This window comes from Dermacentor andersoni, chromosome 10 (genome assembly GCF_023375885.2).
Source record: "Dermacentor andersoni chromosome 10, qqDerAnde1_hic_scaffold, whole genome shotgun sequence".
In the NCBI taxonomy this organism is placed as follows: domain Eukaryota; kingdom Metazoa; phylum Arthropoda; class Arachnida; order Ixodida; family Ixodidae; genus Dermacentor; species Dermacentor andersoni.
This window is the reverse complement of record NC_092823.1, coordinates 65,755,624-65,774,419: the sequence shown is the minus strand read 5'-3', so window position 1 is coordinate 65,774,419 and position 18,796 is coordinate 65,755,624. Positions and strand designations below refer to the sequence as shown.

Here is an 18,796-nt window from a genome sequence, read left to right as displayed (position 1 = left end):
TCCTCTTGGAATCCAGTCCTGAACCCTTAATGACTACCAGTCATGCTCACTCCAAATTACATTCCCTGCCCATTTCTTTTTTCTTGATTTCAACTAAGATGTCATTAACTCGCGTTTGTTCCCTCACCCAATCTGCTCTCTTCTTATTAGCTTAACGTTATACCCATCACTCTTCTTTCCATAGCTCATTGCGTCGTCCTCAATTTAAGAACACTTTTCGTAAGCCTCCAGGTTTCTTCCCCGTAGGCGAGTACTGGTAATATGCGTATGTCCTACTGACTAGCAAAGGTCTGTGAACACAACACGCACTGGAATTAAAAAGGGTCTCCTAATTTTAACCACATGGCCTTTCTTGCCAGGTATAGTGTGCTCGATGTTCATGCACGTCGATGCGTCGTAATAACAATCTAGCTCTAATCATCTCTCTTCTTGCGAACTTCAGTAAGCAGCATAACTGGAAATGCAGCGTTAAGGTGATTGGGTCTATGCCGGTGACTACTTTGGTAGCCAAGGGGAAGTATTCCAGCTGGATGTTCTCAGCTTATTCGCAGAGTGTCTGTAGGTCGAGGGTACATTTGCTACGAGAGCCAGAACATGAAGTGTCTGCGCTTGGAGGCACATCGGGAGACCATTGCGCCGCCAGGAGCTTCAGTGCCAGTCGAGGGTGCCGTGGGCTGCAGTGCTGCAACTTTGCTGTGCAAGAGTCCTCGAGCTAGTCTGTACTTCCGTACTGCAGTCAGTACGTTTACTAAACAATTTTGTGTCTTAGAAGGGCATTGAGCACCCAAGGTTACCGATCCCCGACCGTACAAAGGCGAACCAAATCTCACCCTCGACAGCCCTTTCACGCTCCCTGAACTCCATGCCGCCCTTGCCAAATTGACCCGTAACACATCGCCAGGAAATGACAAGGTGACCAACAAGATCCTACGAAACCTCCCAGACAAGGCCCTAAATGGACTCCTCGACTACATGAATAACTGCTGGGAAAAAAGGTGTGCTCCCAGCAGAATGGAAGCACGCAAAAGTAATTATTGTCCCAAAACACAACAAGCCACTACAAATCAGCAACCTACGGCCCATCTCCCTTACTTCCTGCGCTGGAAAGCTGCTCGAACACATGGTTCACGATCACCTCACCACATACCTCGAAGACTCAGGACTCATGCCCGATACAATGTTTGGCTTCCGACAGCTCCTCTCAGCACAAGATGTACTACTACACCTAAAGGAAGACCTCTTGGACCACCTAGAACGCCGCAAGAAGTTCTCTATTTTAACAATACATGTAAAAGGAGCCTTCGATAATGTGAAGCATGAAGCAATCCTCAAAAGTCTCCAAGATACAAACTGCGGAATCCGGACCTACGAATGCGTACACGACTTTCTCAAAGATCGCACGGCTACGGTGGGTATAGGCAACGTCCGAAGCGACAAGTTCGAAATGCCCAACAAAGGAACTCCACAAGGGTCAGTCATTTCACCTTTGCTGTTCAATCTCGCAATGATTAAGCTCCCACAACAACTCTATGGCATCGAAGATTTAAGCCATGCAATATACGCCGACGATATAACGTCATGGACAAAAGCGTCCACAACCGGCCAACAGCAAACTACCCTCCAAGAGGCAATCAATCAGATAGAACAGTACCTCTCAAAATGCAGTCTCCAGTGCGCCCCCGAAAAATCAGAGCTACTTATACTCAAGGCAAGGCCCCGGGGAAGACCACCAGCCTACGTCGCTCCAGATCCCAACGTCAGACTCAATGGAATCGATATCCCTCAAGTTGGCTCCCTCCGCGTCCTTGGCCTCACAATACATAAAGACGGTTCTGGGGCAGCTACGCTTCCGAAGCTTCAGAAGACCCTAACACAAGTAACCCATCTCATTCGGCGTATAACCACCCAAAGAAGAGGACTTAAAGAGCAAGATACCGTCCAATTAATCCAAGCACTCCTTATAAACCGGATCACATACGGCCCCCCGTATCTACTCCTCAAGAAAGCTGAAATTGAAAAACTCAACATCATCATCAGAAAAGCAATCAAGAGCGCACTAGGACTCCCCAATACGACCTCAACCACGACACTCCTCAAACTTGGCCTCCATAACACCTGGGAAGAAATGAGCGAAGCGCACAGAGCCAGCCAGCTGGAACGCCTTAAGCTAACTCAAACAGGCAGAGCAGTACTTCGCAAGCTCGCATACTGCGAAAACTTCATAGCAGACTCAGACGCGAAAGCCCGATTGCCATGCAACATACCACAAAGACAGAAGACAAGCAAGAGTTAGAGCGCTTAGCAAGAAATACTCAAAGAACCCCAGCACGATATATACAGATGCGGCAAAATACCCAGGTAGAAGAGCATACGCAATTACCGTGACCAACAACCAAGGGAAGGAGCTAATCGCTGCCATCATACCGGCCAGAAATCCAGAAACGGCGGAGGAAGTGGCCATCGTCCTCGGCATCGCCACATGCAATGACACAGCAATCATCTTGAGCGACTCGCAAACGGCATGTAGAAACTTACGAAAAGGCCGAATTTCTGCCGCCAGCAGTGAACATTCTAAAAGAAATAACAAGACGCCAAGAACTACCCGACACCTACGTCGCATGGACCCCAGGCCACGAACACCTGGCACGAAACGAAGCAGCACATGCTGTCGCCCGAGAGCATACCAGCCGGGATTTCCTGCCGCACGGTCTCCGGAAAGCGACGAGGGTGGAGGACATTCCCATCAACTACGCCGTAATATTGCTACATTACCGACTGGAAAGACGACAATATCCTCCACCTCATCCAAAATTAAGCAAGGAAGAAGCCACCGCCCTCCGCAGACTACAAACAAATACGTATGTACACGGAATTATGCACCGAATGCACCCCACCAAATTCTCATACCTATGCCGGTATTGTGACGTACCAGACACGCTCCCACACATGGTGTTGGTGTGCCCGCACCGCGAGAAAAACAGTGAAGATGATGCCTCAGAACCGCTACAAGCGATCCAAGAAACGTGGGAGGCAATGTTAAAGGCACAGAGCCTGGAAGATCAGCGAAGTCTGGTGGACCGGGCCCGGGCTGCAGCATTAGCCAACTGCTTTCTGGACTAAGAGAGCCGCCCACCTAGGGCGAAGAAAGGACACTTCCTCGCTGTTTCTTACAATAAACGTTCATTCCTCCTCCTCCTTAGAAGGGCATTGAAACGCATCCTTAGTCATATTTGTGCAAATACATCGACTCGATGAGGTACAAAAAATGTCTAAAAAGCGCATACATGTCTCCGAATACTTTTCTTGCGCACAACATGCATACTGTGATGTGGCTACATATATTACGCAGAAGGCTAAAATATAAATAAATGACAGAAAAGTAGAACAAAAACCAAAAAAGGCGGTAAACGAACACAAACGATGCAGGAAACAAGTGTCGTGCACCTCTGCGTCACTATTAGGTCGCAGTTGTTTCACGTCTTGGCTATAACAAGGTAGTGCTAGAAGAAGGTACATTTTTTCTCTGGGTTAAGTGGGTCGCGCTGGGAGCAGCCGAACGCCGAGCTGAACGCGGCAACGTGACGAACGGCCGCGTTGCATTCGTCGCCCAGAGCCTCCGACTGTCCTCGGCACTTCTGGAAGCACCAGGAGACGAAGAGGAGCTGCGAAGCTGTGAAGCGTTTGGCGACCGCCAGCGTCCCCCAAGAACCATGCTCCTCGAAGGCTTCCGCGAGGACGTTCAGGGACACCAAGTCCAGCAGCGTCGACGTGGCGTCTCTGTCGATGGACTTGACGCATGTCCATGCGTCATCCACGGCCTGCGCCGTCGCGTTAGCGCCACCGTAGTGCTTGATGGCCATCTGAGCAGACGCTCTTGCCACGACAGCTCCGAACGATCCGTACTTGACGGCGTCCACCAGGTTCGGATCGTAGAGCGGGAACAAGAGGACGTACGGCGCGAGGACAAAGTCGTCGTGCAAGTGAGTGTACAGGGACATGGACAGGATGGTTTCCCAGCCCAAGGTGTACGGAACCGAGTCTGCTCTCCCGTATCGACTTGTTTGCCACGCAGCGTGCCAGTTGTGTGCGAGAGAGTTGTTCATGTCTGGCAAGAGTGTGTCGGCCGCGCTAGTTGCGTTCGAGTTGTGGGGCGCAGTTTGGTTGAGAGCTCTCATGACGACGTCCAGAGAAGCCCACCGGAACGTCGCGGACGTTTCGTTGGAGAACGGTGGCGTGGAGGAGAGGTGAGCCGCGAGCTCGTTTCTTATGTCCAAAACAATGCGCTCCACGTCGCGTCGAACGGGCAGAAACACTTGTGCGTTGTACGGGGCGAAGAGGTAATCTCCGATGAACTTGTAGACGAGCGCGTAGCAAAGCCGTCCGTGTTGGTACAAAACAGTTTCGGGGTTCGTCACGCTGTAAAAGTTGAAAATGAGATCGCGGCTGGCAAACATGCTGACGAACCTGGCCGCCATCCACGAGACGAAGAGGTGAGTGTGAGCCTCGCCTTCCCGCTTCCACAGGTCGAGAAATTTCTTTACGTACTTCGGGCTATCGGTGAAGAAGGACGGCGCGGCAGTCAAGTTCCATTGCTCTAACAACTTGAGCCACTTGTTCTTTTCCAGACTTCTTGAGTTCAGTTTTTCGGTCGCGCCCCTTGTTCCTAAGTCGGCGAGGGGCTGCAAGAATGTCGACTCCAACCTGTTGGTATCACTGAAGTCGACGGCACCTGTGGAATCCCCTCCAGAGAACTTAGTCTTCAGGAAGTCGAAGCTGCGGCGTTTGTCCTGCGGATCGCTCAGCAGTTTACTTTCTTTGACAGCCATATTCAAGGACAGAGGTATGCGTATCCACACACCCTTCTTCTGTAGCACTACGTGGATGATGACCGGCCAGTCCAACTCCACGCTTAGGCTTAGCAAAGTGCGCAGGACGTCGGGCGTCCCGGGTCGACGCGGCCAGACAATGCCAGCGCGGAGAAGGAACTCTCGGATCACGGGAAGTTCGTCGCGATCGCCGCGCCACACCATGTCGCAGGAGCGGTAGAAGAGGCTCACTTTCTGCAGGAAGCCCTGGCCAGTGGAGGGCGTCCCCTGCACGTCCTTGCTGACGACGTTCGTCATGGCGTCGACTGCTCTGACGACCAACTCCGTTCTCACCGAGTACTTGCTTTTGGAGTGCCAACGGCTGCAGACGTATGCATCGAAATTACGGCACGGGTGCGCGGACCAGTCGATGTTGTCGTTCAGGAGCTTGGCGAACTGGTTGCATGCAGCGGTGTTGCAGTGTTCGGGCTTGAGGGGAGCCCAGCGGACGAACAGGACTAAGAAGACCAGGGCGGAGGCCACGAGGAGGACCGCGGAGGCAGCAGCTATGGCGGTGCTGAAGCGGATCACGGGGGGCTTATCATTCTCAGTGCGCGGGGGAACCAGGCCCCTGTAGAAGGGCCGGTGTGGCTGCGAAGAGAAAAAGACTGACATCAGAGGACGCTGTAGTTGTTATGTTTGATGCATTTGTTTGGTCGTAAACCGTTATTTTCGTAGCACGGTTTTGGCTCAGATTTCACATGCACATTGGCAGAAAAATCATTGCGACCAAATACCTGACCTGGGGCTACAGGTACGCGTCGAAAGGTGTACTTGTTCGAAAACTTTCAATTGTACCCTCTGATTAAGCAACCGCGAAAGGAGTACTACCTTTCATGCCCGTGTAGAGCTCGAAGTGACTGCTGAGGCACTTGTTCATGATGGCCCGAATGAATGCGCTTGTATTTTTAGATAACGCAGCAGCTGAGATAAGTATAAGGGCTTAAAGTGGTCTAAAATAGTCGGGCATGGTTTGTCGCTGAAGCCAACGTTTCAACGAATTGACTTGTCTTAGTTAAGTGTTACCAGGCCTTTGAGGGCTTTCAGGGGTTTGCCTGGCGAAGACAAGTCATCTTGTCGAAAAGCTGGCTCCAGTGACGTCCATGGTTCGACCGATCTCGCCTTTGTATTTTGTGCCGGTTTAAACAGCCCTAATATTGCGACTCGGCCAAAACGAAGTGTGTACTCACCCACAGGTTCGATTTTGACGACGAGTGCTGTGTCGGCGGAGCGTCCTGCGTCTGTAAGTCATAAAGAAAAGAAACAAAAAAAAAGAAAAAAGGTTGCGAAAAATGGCAGGCAACCAGATAAAGGTATCCCCAAATAAAGGGACGACGCTTTGTTCGCAACGTGGGGACCGTGGAAATTGGTTTGAAACCAATTGGTTGGAAACAACGTCAGTCCTGCAATCCTGCGATTTCCAAACGTAGTGCGAGTAACATACGACTGCCTCACAAAGGGACAAGCCTCTAGAGCTAGTCAGGCAAAATTACTAGAGAAGGAACTTAATCAATTGCACTGTATTCATTAGCAAATATTTGCATTACGATGTGTTGTTTAAAGATTGTATGGCCCTTCAAATCACTTTAGCGGAGTCTTAGAATGGCATAATCAGGCGTAATTTCTTTTTCTTAGTTGCTGCTATCTCGTCCCCCCCCTCCCCCCGCTTTCCTCCACTCCTTTAACTACGACAAGAGAAATACAATACCTGCGGACTGGAAAGAAATTGATGGCAAGGTATTCTACTGCAGGTCATGCAATTCGGAGAGTAGAGAATGACAGACTGGTGTACTTACACGCCGGCTTAGCGGGATTAGCGGGTTCATTGGACTCCGCACCGGACAGAGTTCCGGGGGCCGTTCAGGGGGCGATTTCAGTTCCAAGTCCCTCAACCGGGGTCTGTGTGGATGCAGTGGATAAAAAAATACCATTTGAAAGCCGAAGTTCCTCTTTTATCCAGTCGAATTTTGTGTTCTTCCTGATTACTGCACATGTCATTACTGTGCTTGTGCTTTTCCTTTTTGTTATGTATATAGGCAGCCAGCAGGCGCCTTTGATGGGCTAATAAATGGTGGTGGCGATGATGATTCAGACAAAGACGAGGTGGTACTCGACTACAAGGACAGCAAAAAGAAAAAGAAGAAAAGAAACACGGATAAAGCATTTTTCGCTTAGCGATGAGATGTGTTATGCTCGCAGGCAACTTTGTGGTTATTCGGCCAGATAGAGCTACACAGAGCACACGTGAGACCTCCGCTGGATTTGATCTACATATGCACCAATTTCAATGTCGGTCTTTGCGACGGCGAACTTGTCTTGTCTTGTCTTGTGTCCCAGACAGTGGCGCGTACCCACTATGGGGGATTGGCCAAGAAGCAGGCGGTTTTCCGTAAGGTTAGAAGTATAGAGAAACTAGATTTGAATATTGGAGCGTGGGACGATAGAACTGTAATTTAGACTTGCAATGAAAGTATTGGTAAGAATTTTGATAAAATAATTTAACGTAAAGGAATTAAGTAATAGAAACTATGGATAATTGTAGAAAATCAGCAAGGTACTCTTTTTGTCTCTCTAATAAAATTGTAAACAGCAAGAAAAGCATCCCTGTGGCTGGTTCCCAGTGAAGTTGCCCCAAAAGAAAGAATGTTTGTCGAGGTTAGTGATAGGCCAAGTTTGGTAAATGAGTATTCTAATATTCTTCTTTGTCTTAGAAAGCGGCGGCATGAGAGAAAATAATGTTCGATAGTTTCAGGTGCACTGCAATAAGAACATAGAGGGGACATCGCGAGACCAGACCTGTGTAAGTAAAAATTTAGAGGAGGTATACGGCATCTCAATTTTGTAAAAGATACTTCCAATTGCCTTGAAGGACACCAATTAATATTCCATGGGAAGCCAAGATGGTGGAATTCAGAACAAGGTGTTAGCATGGATATTGCAGAATTTTGAGATACAGCGAAATTTCTGTACCTTGCCGCGGTGACATAAGCTGATGTCGGCAAAACAGGTATGATAGGGCCGTTAAGGGATGCTCGTGCGAGTGAATCTGCCATTTCATTCAAGTGCAACCCACGATGTCCCGGTACCCAAAGCAAACATACTTTTCGTAAGTACGGAGGTATCATGGAACGAAATGTTCTTTGAATTGCTGAATTTAATGATGCAGTTAGTGCGGTGCATACAGATAGCGAGTCGGTCATGATAACAGCTAATGGGTCTTTTTGGGGGAGTTTTCGTAATGCTAATATAATCGCTACTAGTTCTGCCTGAAATATAGGTGTGAAGTCGGGAAGGCGAAGGGAGTAGGACCATTGAAGAGATTCAGAGAAGATCCCCACTCCTGCCCTCTCATTGCAAACAGAAGCGTCAGTAGCTACTACGTTGTCAGTGGTTAGCTGGTGCAGGTGGCCGTTTAAGATATTAATTAAACATTGCTTTGGTAATAGTTTTGCATGATTAGGAAATATGTCCTCGAACTCAATTTTGAGGTCTGTAAAGGCATCATTTGAATGGTAAACTTGGCGTATGGATACATCCAGTTTTTCTAACTGTGCTTGTACGAATACTATCTGAGGGCTGTGCAATCTCGACCACGATACTTGGAAAAACTCAGCAGGTTCAGTGATAAAGGCATATTGCGTACGTCTTTTTGAAAACTCATAAATTTTTAAAAATGTCTGAACCGTAAGCATGCGGAATCTGCAATCTAGGGTGGGTATATGAGCTTCTTGATATAAAACAGCATTGGCAACAAATCTAGGAAGCCCGAGGCATGACCGTAGAGCTTCTCTTTCTAAAAGTATGAGAGGTTTAATTTTGTAGGCGGGGCCACCGGAAAGTATCACGCAGCCGAATTCTAATATGGGTCGAACATACATTTTATAGATCATCAGTAAGGTATCCCTGCGTAGTCCAGAGCGACGGTGGCTGAGCCGGCGGAGCATAGCTACGGCTCGTTCTGCCTTTGTTTTAATATGTTCAATGTGACTGCGCCAGGTGAGTTTGCCATCGTAAATGACACCAAGGTACTTGACTTCGTCGACTTGAGGAATGATTTCCTGTCGGTATTGTAAAGTAATTTGCACCTGTGCAGTTAATGGGAATACCAATACCGCACTTTTGCTAATATTTAACGACATGCATAACCCCTCTAGCCATGTCTCCAGCACTCCTAAGTAATTCTGCAACGACTGTTGTAGTGAATGTATATTATTAGCGGACGTAAAAAATGCGATATCGTCCGCGTAAACATAAACATGTACTTCCGGACACAAAGGAATTGTGCTTAGCAAAATATTAAATAATATAGGGGAAAGAACGGAACCCTGTGGTACACCTCTTGTCTGCTTGTGTTTGGACGTCGAAATGCCGCGTTGGTAACAATAAAACTCTCTATCTCTTATAAATTCATAGATCCAAGCAGTTATATATTTTGGGATATTCGTAGACTGAAGTTTATCGAATAGAATACAATGTTCTACAGAGTCGTATGCTTTTGCTAGATCTAGCGTCACCAAAGCTGCGTACTCTCGTTTGCGGCGAGCAAGTTTAACGCGGCTCTCTAAGTCTACATGGGCGCACCATATGGAGTGGCCGGGACGAAATCCGATTTGGCAAGGACTGAGGAGGGTGTCATCCTCCATAAAATTTGTTATACGGCCGTGAAGAACTCTTTCTATTAATTTGACGACATTGGAAGTAAGAGAAATTGGTCGTATGTTGTCTAAGTCAAGTCCAGCTGATTTTTTCTTTAATAGTGGAATAATTTTAGCTATTCTCCACTCTCTTGGAACCCATGCATTCTTGAGAGAGAAATTTATTATGTTTAGGAGGTCCTGAGGTGCATTATCAAATAAGACTTTTAGCATTCCTGTTGTAATTACATCTGGACCGGGGGATGACGCTGGCAGCGAACTAATAATGCGTTCAATCTCTGTCGCTGTTATTATCTCAAAGTCGTCTGCCAAGGGAGGTTTCTTTAGGTGTAAGGGCAATTTATGTTTGAAACGTTGCGCAAGTCCTTGAGCAATTTTTTCAAGTGATTCCGACACTTCTTTTGTAGTTAAAACGACAGAATCGACATTCACGGGCGCCGGTATAACTTTACGCGATCTAAGAAATTTAAACAGGGCCTTTTTATTGCAAGACTTTGAAAGGTACGTGTAGTGCTTGGAATCATAATCCTCCTTAGCTTTTGAGACTGTTCGTTTAAATGTAGTAGCGATATATGTATAATCAGCCCAATTAACAGGACTTTGGTTGAATAACAGTTTCTTCCACGATGCTTTTCTACGTCTAAAATCTCGTTCGCAGTCAGAATTCCACCAGGGACAATATGATCCACCCTTTGTGGATTGCACAACAAACTGAGCTTTTTTTGATGACTGTTTTAGAATGGAACATAGGCTCATTGCTTTAATATCCCTCTCCATGCCCTCCTGAGCGTTTAAAGCTGATTTTAATGCATTTTTAAATTTTTCGTAATTAACAAAAGTGCGCACATTACTATCTAAACTAGTTAACGGGGTAAGCAGTTCAAAAATTATAGGGATGTGATCACTGTTAGTTCCGGAGTGTACAGTCTTCCAGGAGGTGACAGACATGCTCGAGGTAGCAAACGTAAGATCTAGGGCAGATCGCGACTGACCCCGTACGAAAGTATGTGCTCTCGAATTTAAACAAGAGAATTGATTCGTTAAGACCCAATCCCACAAGCGTTTGCCACAAGTGTCCGTTCGGAAACCCCACGATACATGATGAGAATTGAAATCTCCCACCAGTAGGATGTTTTTCTGACTACGTGCAATACAGGTATCCAGATAGCAGGTATCTTGCACTCCAGCGGGGAAGTAAGTGTTAATTATAGAAAAAGGTGTGCAACCAGGGAGTATTATATCCAGTGCTAAGATTTCACAGTCTGGGGACATTATCTGGTATGTTATAGTAGCTCTATGACAGATTTTTGATGAGATAAACAAAACTAAACCACCGCCTCGGGATAGGCGATCCAATCGAAAACATCGGAAATTTTTTAGATGAAAAGCCTGACCTGCAACAAGCCAAGTTTCCTGTAAAATAATAATATCTGGAGAATATTTAGAAATAAGATATAACAAATCTGTTGCAGCGGAAAGTATGGAACGACAGTTCCACTGAATTACTGTTAAAGTTCCTATGATGAATAAATCCGAGCAGTAGAAACTGCTTGGTCTAAAACGCTCTCTTTTAAAAAGTCCTTCTTAGTAGGAATCTCTCTATTGTACTTCTTTGCCTTGGACTTGGTGGGAGAGCTAGGTTTTTTCTCTGGCGGTGACCTTGTTCGTTTAAGAGATCGGGGGTCCATATCGACATCTTGATTTTCCATCCCGTCTGTGTCAGAAAGACAGATCTGATCGATTTTCTTAGAAGTTGATGGCTTAGATGGCTTGTTTATTGTGGATGTCTGCGCGGTCGAGATTCCAATTGGTGGACTCCGCGGTAGATCTGACACCGGATCCTCACTATTGGCTTTATTAGTTAGTTGAAGCCACTGAGTTAGTTGGGAGGACAGCACCTGAACAAGGGAGTCGGTGAGATTTGTCATGATACGCTCCATTGCTTTCTCCAATGCCTTTTCTACGGAAGCTGCCACAGCCTCAGAGATTGAGTTTTCCATAGACAATGTTTGGCGGGCCGTTATACCAGCATACCCCTGAGATCTGCTCTGAATTTCTCCAATGGCCTCACGACGAGAGCATAGACGTCTGTCAATTATTTCGAGGATTTGCCTTTCTTTTGCCCTTGCAGGGCAATTAGGTTCATTTGCGGGGTGGGGACCACTGCAAAGGCAGCAGGACTCATTTCGGGAAGAACAATCATTTGAGTGATGGCCTTCTCCACAAATTCGGCATCGTGTGTTGGATCTGCAGCCTTTTATCGAGTGCCCGAACCGCCAGCACTTTAGACACTGAAGGACGCGAGGTGATAGAGGCTCAACTCGGTATATCAATGGCCATGCCTTGATTTCCGATGGGCGGTTCATTCCAGCGAAAGTCGCAATGACTGTTTCAGTGGGCATGCGCTTATTGTCAACGACACGGCTGCAACGATACACAGAAATCACGCCTGCTGCTGAAAACATTTCCAAAATTTCTGCCGGACATAGACTTATGTCGACACCGCGGACTAGGCCTTTGGTACATGCAAGGTGATGAGGAATGAAACTGCTCACCGGATGTGTCGCGAAAACATCGCACTTCAGTAAATCTTGAACACAAGCCTGGTCTGACGAGCAGCAAAGAATCCCCCCTCGGCCGAACTGTCGAACCTCGGTGATTTGTTGAAAATTGGCCGAGGCCATCCGGAGTTCGCTTTGAATTGCTTTGGGATTCTTCATGCGAATCGCACCGCCATCACTCGGAACCAAAGCCACAGGTACGCTGCTCGTCCCACTGCGTAAGAAAAGCTCCACCGGCAAATCCGAGTTAGGAACAGAAGCCGACCAGGAGGAAGCCTCCTGGCCTGGCGATGAGAGTGACATTGCAAAAAAAAAAACCAGGAAATTACTCTAAGGTTAGCAGATATTGAAAGAAAAGGTAAAAACAAATACGTAAAATACACAGATTAAAAGAAAACCGCCAGCTACTTGACCAGAACCAGTGTTCGGGAGCTCAGGAACCAGGCCACGTCTGGAGTGCACGCAACGGCGAACTTCTTCTTCGTCTGCTTCGCTTCTTCTCCGCACAAAGCCGCATGGCCACAGCGCGTGACTGTTGAGAAAGCGAAAGGTTAGTACATGCTAATTGCTTTTGAGCGCCCCATGAAAGCTTTCCTCGGCTCGATATGTAATCGCATGAAAACGCGCGAAAGGCCCCTCTGCACCACAAACCATAGATCTCATTTCACTGATCTCAGGCGGATCGTTATCAATCAGATAGCGCTTAGCGGTGGAAAGAAGAAGTATTATGATTGGAAAATGTAGAGAGATCGGCCGGATAATAGAGCAAAACTTATATAGGTCAAATGGGACAGTGTTTCAATGGAAGAGCTGGTCAGCCCAGCAGTTACCTAAGGAATGGCTGTGGGAGTCATTTAGCGGGACACTGTAACAAGCGTCCCTGCGCTCCCTTATTTGAAAAAAAACAATATTCTTAGGGAAAGGGAAGCAAAAGAGGCTTATTACATTAGAAAGGAAAGAGATAAATGTGTAAGCGCTCCCTCGCTTGCTTTGCCGGAAAAAGAAATAGCTTTTTTTGCATGAATGGTTATGGTGTTGCTGATTTGCACATGTGTTTGTGACTGGTGTACGCAGGCCAATGCTGAAGGAGGTATAATATGGCTGGAGAATTTCAAATAAACTTCCTGTTGGCAGTCAGCGCTTGTCTGTGGTGTTTGTTTCCTCGTGCACTTCTTTTATTCGCACTGTTCAACCTCAGTTCTACGTATGAACCAACTAGCCCTCATCAATATCTTACTAATTGTTGGTACGTGGAGCGTAAATAACGTCCTTGCCTTTCCGCTATCAGAGCTCTCTCTATCGCTATAAACGTATATTTTTTTCGGGTTTTCTAGAAAATTCCGAAATAGCAACCGCACAAAAGCAAATGGGAGGCGTGTTTCCAAACGATAGGTTTCAGTAATATACAATAGCCAACAAAGCTTCGTAAACCATCGTGCCTTATTTTATTTAGATTGAATAAAGTTTTACTCTCTCTCTCTCTCTCACTTATTGGGGGTATCCTTCTGGAGGATAGCCCCGCCTAATGTTTCTAGAATAGCTTTTAGACCGCGCACTTCTCTGCAAGGAACCCGTTGTTGTAGGGAACACTTGCCGGCAGCGTGACTTGAATAGACTAAAAAAAATTCGGCAGAGGCGCTTAAGACTGCCGAAAATTATAGGGTTTTACGGGCCAAAACCACTATCTGATTATGAGGAACGCCGTAGTGGGGGAATCCGGAGTAATTTCGAGCACCTGGGGTTCTTTACCGTACACCTAAATCTAAGTGCACGGGTGTTTTCTCATTCCGCATCCATCGAAATACGGCCGCCGTGGCCGGGATTCGGTACCGCGACCTCGTGCTTAGCAGCCCAACTCCATAGCCACTAAGTAACCATGGGGGGGGGGGGTCGTCTTAAGACTGCTTACGTGCGGGAATGCGAAAGCATTATAGGCCCTTCAGTGAAATGTTTTATCGCGACAGCAATTATATGGCCACTCCAGGCGCATTTCTCCCGTCATCGTCGCTGTCGGCATCGCCGTCGCCGTGATGTTCCGCATAAAGTGCTAGGGGGATAACGCCGTCGCCGCGCTACTGCTCCTGCTTGATTTGTTTCGATGCCGATTGGAAACCATTTAAAGACATTCAAATAAACAAAAACATTGCTACTACCGCGCCACTCTCGCTTGATGTTGTGCTCAAGTTTCTGGATTGTTGCGTCGAATCGTGGTGTTGCGTTATTCTTGTCCACTCGGCGAGCCTCATCAGAGAGAGAGAGCCTTTCAAGCGAGTCGTAAATTGAAGAAGAAAGCGTTGGAGGCCTCTCCAACAGCTGGGCAGATGTGGAGACATCTGCCGAGTGGTCGATTTAGGCACCACTGGTTACGTCAAAAGACAGGCTGATCGTCAGCGCGTCCCTGAATACAACAGACCCCGCAGTTGCCGAAGAAGCGGCCGTGGCCCTCGCACTCGCACAGCCGAGCGTGGACACCGTAGTCACCGACTCTAAGACAGCCTACAGAAACTTTTGCAGGGGGCTAATCTCCTCCGCAGCCCGAGCCATTCTATCCAAGCGCAAGCCTCCGAGAAGAGCCATAGAGCACGTGTGGGTCCCGGCTCACTCGCACGTAGCAGTAACACCATCGCCGACTACCATGCCCGAGAAATGTCATTCCGGGCCGAGCACTAGTCGGAAGAGCTACCGCACCCGGTTACCAGCTTTCGGGACATTACCCGGATGTACCGAGAGGAAAGGTGCAGACTGCCAGAACCGCACCTCAGACTCACCAGGCAACAACAGACGACCCTGCGTCGAGCGCAGGCGGGATCGCTTGCGCATCCCGTACTGATGAACCGCATGTACCCAGCGGAACACTATATGTTCTGTCCTTTTTGCAGAAGAGAAAAGGGCACCCTGCCGCACGTCTTGGCAGTGCAGAGAACTCAAGACGCCCCTCCTCCTCTTGCCACCAACACCCCCCCCCCCCCATCCCCAAACCCTTGCGAGACCTTGCTATCCAGCCCCACCCTATAGATTCAGCTCGCACTGACGGACAGGGGCAAGGAGCTGCTGGGAACATATGGGTCCCCTAACTAGGGAACCACCCCGACAAAAAACGGAGACGTACAAAAGCAAAGATTACAATTAGGGGGTCAGGGAATTTGGTTGAGGGAGTTCATCGTGTTTCTTTTTTCTTTTTTTTTACCTAGGGTAGGACATTAGGCAGTATAATAGCAAGAGCTTGGTGGCGCAACTCATCGCCCCGCTCCAAAGGGGTCGCTCATAACGTCCAGGCATCCACCGCCGGAGCACACGAATGTGGTCTCAGAAGGCAGACCGCGTGAGATCTCCAACGTGCGCATTGCCTCTCTTTCACGTCATCTGGAAGATCTTCACAGGATACACCTGAGACAATTTTTTAGCCTTGCCTCGAACATTTTGACGTCTGAAACATCTAATTCTCTAGTGCCTTTATTTTTCCACTACTTTTCTACATTGCGGAACGGCAGTCCTTGTTCTGTGGTTATTCAAAGTTGTGCGACTTCTGCATATCAGGAGCTTCCCCGAAGACGTCGTCCTCCGGAATGGAGGACGGAGGACCTCCGCGCCCTCATGGCAAGGCGAGTCTCGCGGCGGTAGGCCTGTCCGTGGGAAACCGCGACATCACCGACTTTAGGCTTCCCGATTCATCTGACAGCTCAACAGTGGCATAGATGGCATCGGACAGTGATTACGCGCTAGTCCAATCGCGCCATTTGAAGCGCAAGCTTCGCCGGACGTCAGCAAGTAGTGATTCTGCTCATAAAAGCAGATGGGACGAACGGGTCTTCTCCGTGGGCTACACCCCAACTACGGAAGTTACGAATATGGATTCGTTGAACAGACAATCGCTGACCAAATACTTCGATAGAATAGCCTCAGGACACGTGAGAGAGATCCGCATTAATGCTCGGAAGAACATTCTGATGGTGCACGTAAATTCTCAGGCAGTATTGGAGGCTTTGAAAGGCATTCAAGTGGTTGGCAACATCCAAGTTCGCTCATTCCTAGCGTACGGCAAAGATACCTGCACTGGTGTGGTATCAGATGTGGACATTGCCATAAAGGATGAAGATCTGTGATCTCTTTTATCGTCGACAGTGCGAATTCTCGACATCCACCGAGTCGGCCGCTCCCGGTGCATCAAGTTGGTGTTCGAGTCAGACTCTTTGCCAGCATTGGTCAAAGTAGGTTATGTGAGGCACTCAGTGTGTCCATACGTACCACGACTGTTACAGTGTCACAAGTGTTTCAAACTGGGCCACGTGAGTGCTGTGTGTAAGAATCCTACGTCGGGCCGAAGATGTGGTGGTGCTCATCAGGTAGACTCCTGTGAGACTGACGCTGTGGAATGTGCAAATTGCTCCGGAGCCCATGAAGCGACATCCAAGGACTGCCCCAAAATGGCAGAGGAGAGGCAAACTCTGAGAAAAATGGTGAGAAAGAACTCCACGCACAAGGAGGCTGCCGATTCCGTCCTCAAGAAAAGGCGCCGGTTGCGGCAAAGGGGTCGCCGCTCCCAGAGCAAGCCCAGGGGGAAAGAGGCACTTCCTTTGAGTACTTGGATGCAAAACGGGCCCCAGAGAGAGCAAGGCCGGCACACACAAGATGCGCCTCCCCCCGTACATCCGCGCCCGTCAAGGAATGAGGCGTCACCCAACGTGCATCCAACCTCTTCGGCTGTAGGGTGGCCTTTGCTACCACTAAGGGCTCCCGGAGGAGATACTCCTTCGGCGCTCCCCAAGTGCCGCGAGGGTAATGAAAGGTTTGGAAATGAAAAGGTGATAGACATGCTTAAACAGCTAGTAAACACTATGCGTATATTACTCTCCGGATTGGCAACGCCAACTGCACTATCGGTCGTGAAGGCGTTAGATGCTATGTAGCCGCTATTAGCGGCTCTAAAATAAAGGTGTTCATCATGGCTCTTACGATAAAACACTGGACATTAGAACAGAATATGCATCATTCTGTTATAATGCAATGGAATGCTCGAGGTCTATGCGGCCGCATGTCTGACTTTAGGCAACGAGTCTTCAAATACCGCTTCCCAGTGATCGTGATATGCGAGCCAAATCTCACGTCGGAATTTCGCCTTTCCGTATACGATAAGCTCTGGTCACGTGAAAATGGACACAAGAGCAAAGTGTTAATGTGTATACGCAGTGACATGACGTTTGTGCGGAACACGATCACTCCACATGACAGCTATGAATATGTGTGTGTGACACTAAAACATAAACTACATGTATTTTAGATCATCGGCGCCTACATACCTCCTGACAGAGACTTGAACTCTCTTATCTATCCACTGTGTTACAAAGTTCCACAGGCCCTCATGTTGTTACTGGAGACTTGAATGCCCATCATCCTTACTGGGGAAGTGCCGCAATGAACTGTCGGGGTAGGAACTTGATGGACTTCATAGACACTGAAGGCTGTCATCAACGATGGATCTCCAACTCGCATCCGCGGCACTACCTACGAAAGTTGCTTAGACCTTACTATTATATCTCAGAGCCTCCTGCCCTTAGTCAACTGGTGCTTGGACATAGAAACGCATGGGAGCGATCATATACCAACATATGTGCAGATGAAGTGGTTTGTGCAATCAACGGCATCTGCTGTACGCTGCACTGATTGGTCCACATTCTCTACATCTGTCGAAGAGTACTGCGGAGACATCACTTCACCATCTGATATAGAAGACATTATTGTATCATCAGTGCAGAAGACAACTAAGTTCATCAGGGCACCTACATCCAGAACGGCGATTGATATTGAATATGAACAGCTCCGAGCGATCCGTCGTAGAGCGGAAAGGAAGGTTAGGCGAACTCAATCGTCATTAGACCTTGTCTTATGTCGACGAGCTCAACGAAAAATACGGCGTCATCTTCAAAAAATGGGAAAGCAACGGTGGAGGACCTTCTGTTCGTCTCTGGATTCTCGAAAGCCACTTTCTAGGATCTGGCAGATAGTACGAAGCCTTCGTGCCCCTCCTCAGCAAAAACATCCTTTCCGTGCTCTAGCACTTCACCAATCTCTGACGGAAGTGCAGGTTGCCGAAGACTTCTGTAAGAGAGTCACCCGTACCGATGTTTCAGCATGTCCAACATTGGATCGACCCGTGCTACCTCCTAAAGATGATCGTCTTGACCTTCCTTTCACGATGCCGGAATTGGAAGCTGCACTTGCTGCGTCGAGACGATCTTGTGCCTCTGGACCTGACGGTATTTCATAGACTGCTCTGTGCCACCTTGGGATGGAAGGTCGGAAAGTCCTGCTGTCGTACTATAATGCCACGTGGTCATCCAGTACAGTCCCGAAGCAGTGGAAAACCAGCCGGTTGGTGGCCCTCCTAAAGCCAGGAAAATCGCCTTACGAAATGTCATCTTACCAGCCAGCAGCTTTAGCTAGCTGTGTCGGTAAGGTGATGGAACGGATGGTGCTCACTAGATTAGAATGGTTCATGGAAAAGAATTAGCTTTATCCTGAAATGATGACCGGATTTAGACGTGGCCGGTCTGCAATAGATGGGGTCATTTATCTTGTCCACAATCGAACACGAAAAAAAGCGACACCGACTTGTAGGAGCAGTTTTCTTAGACATAAAAGGAGCTTATGACAATGTACTGCACGAAGCAATTCTTAATGCCCTCAGTAATTTGGGCATCGGCGGCCGTCTCTACAT

The 18,796-nt window shown here is 48.0% G+C and overlaps 1 protein-coding gene across 1 annotated transcript; it reads right to left on the bottom strand.

The window, feature by feature from the left end:
* Positions 1-3,171: 3,171 nt before the first annotated feature.
* On the bottom strand, positions 3,172-7,055 carry LOC129388315 (uncharacterized). The gene is made up of 3 exons (XM_055078462.1): positions 6,662-7,055; positions 6,056-6,106; positions 3,172-5,456 (listed from the first exon to the last, which is right to left on the bottom strand). Exons 1-3 carry the CDS (start codon positions 6,794-6,796, stop codon positions 3,501-3,503), a joined length of 2,142 nt encoding a protein of 713 aa, XP_054934437.1. The 5' UTR covers positions 6,797-7,055; the 3' UTR covers positions 3,172-3,500.
* Positions 7,056-18,796: the final 11,741 nt, after the last annotated feature.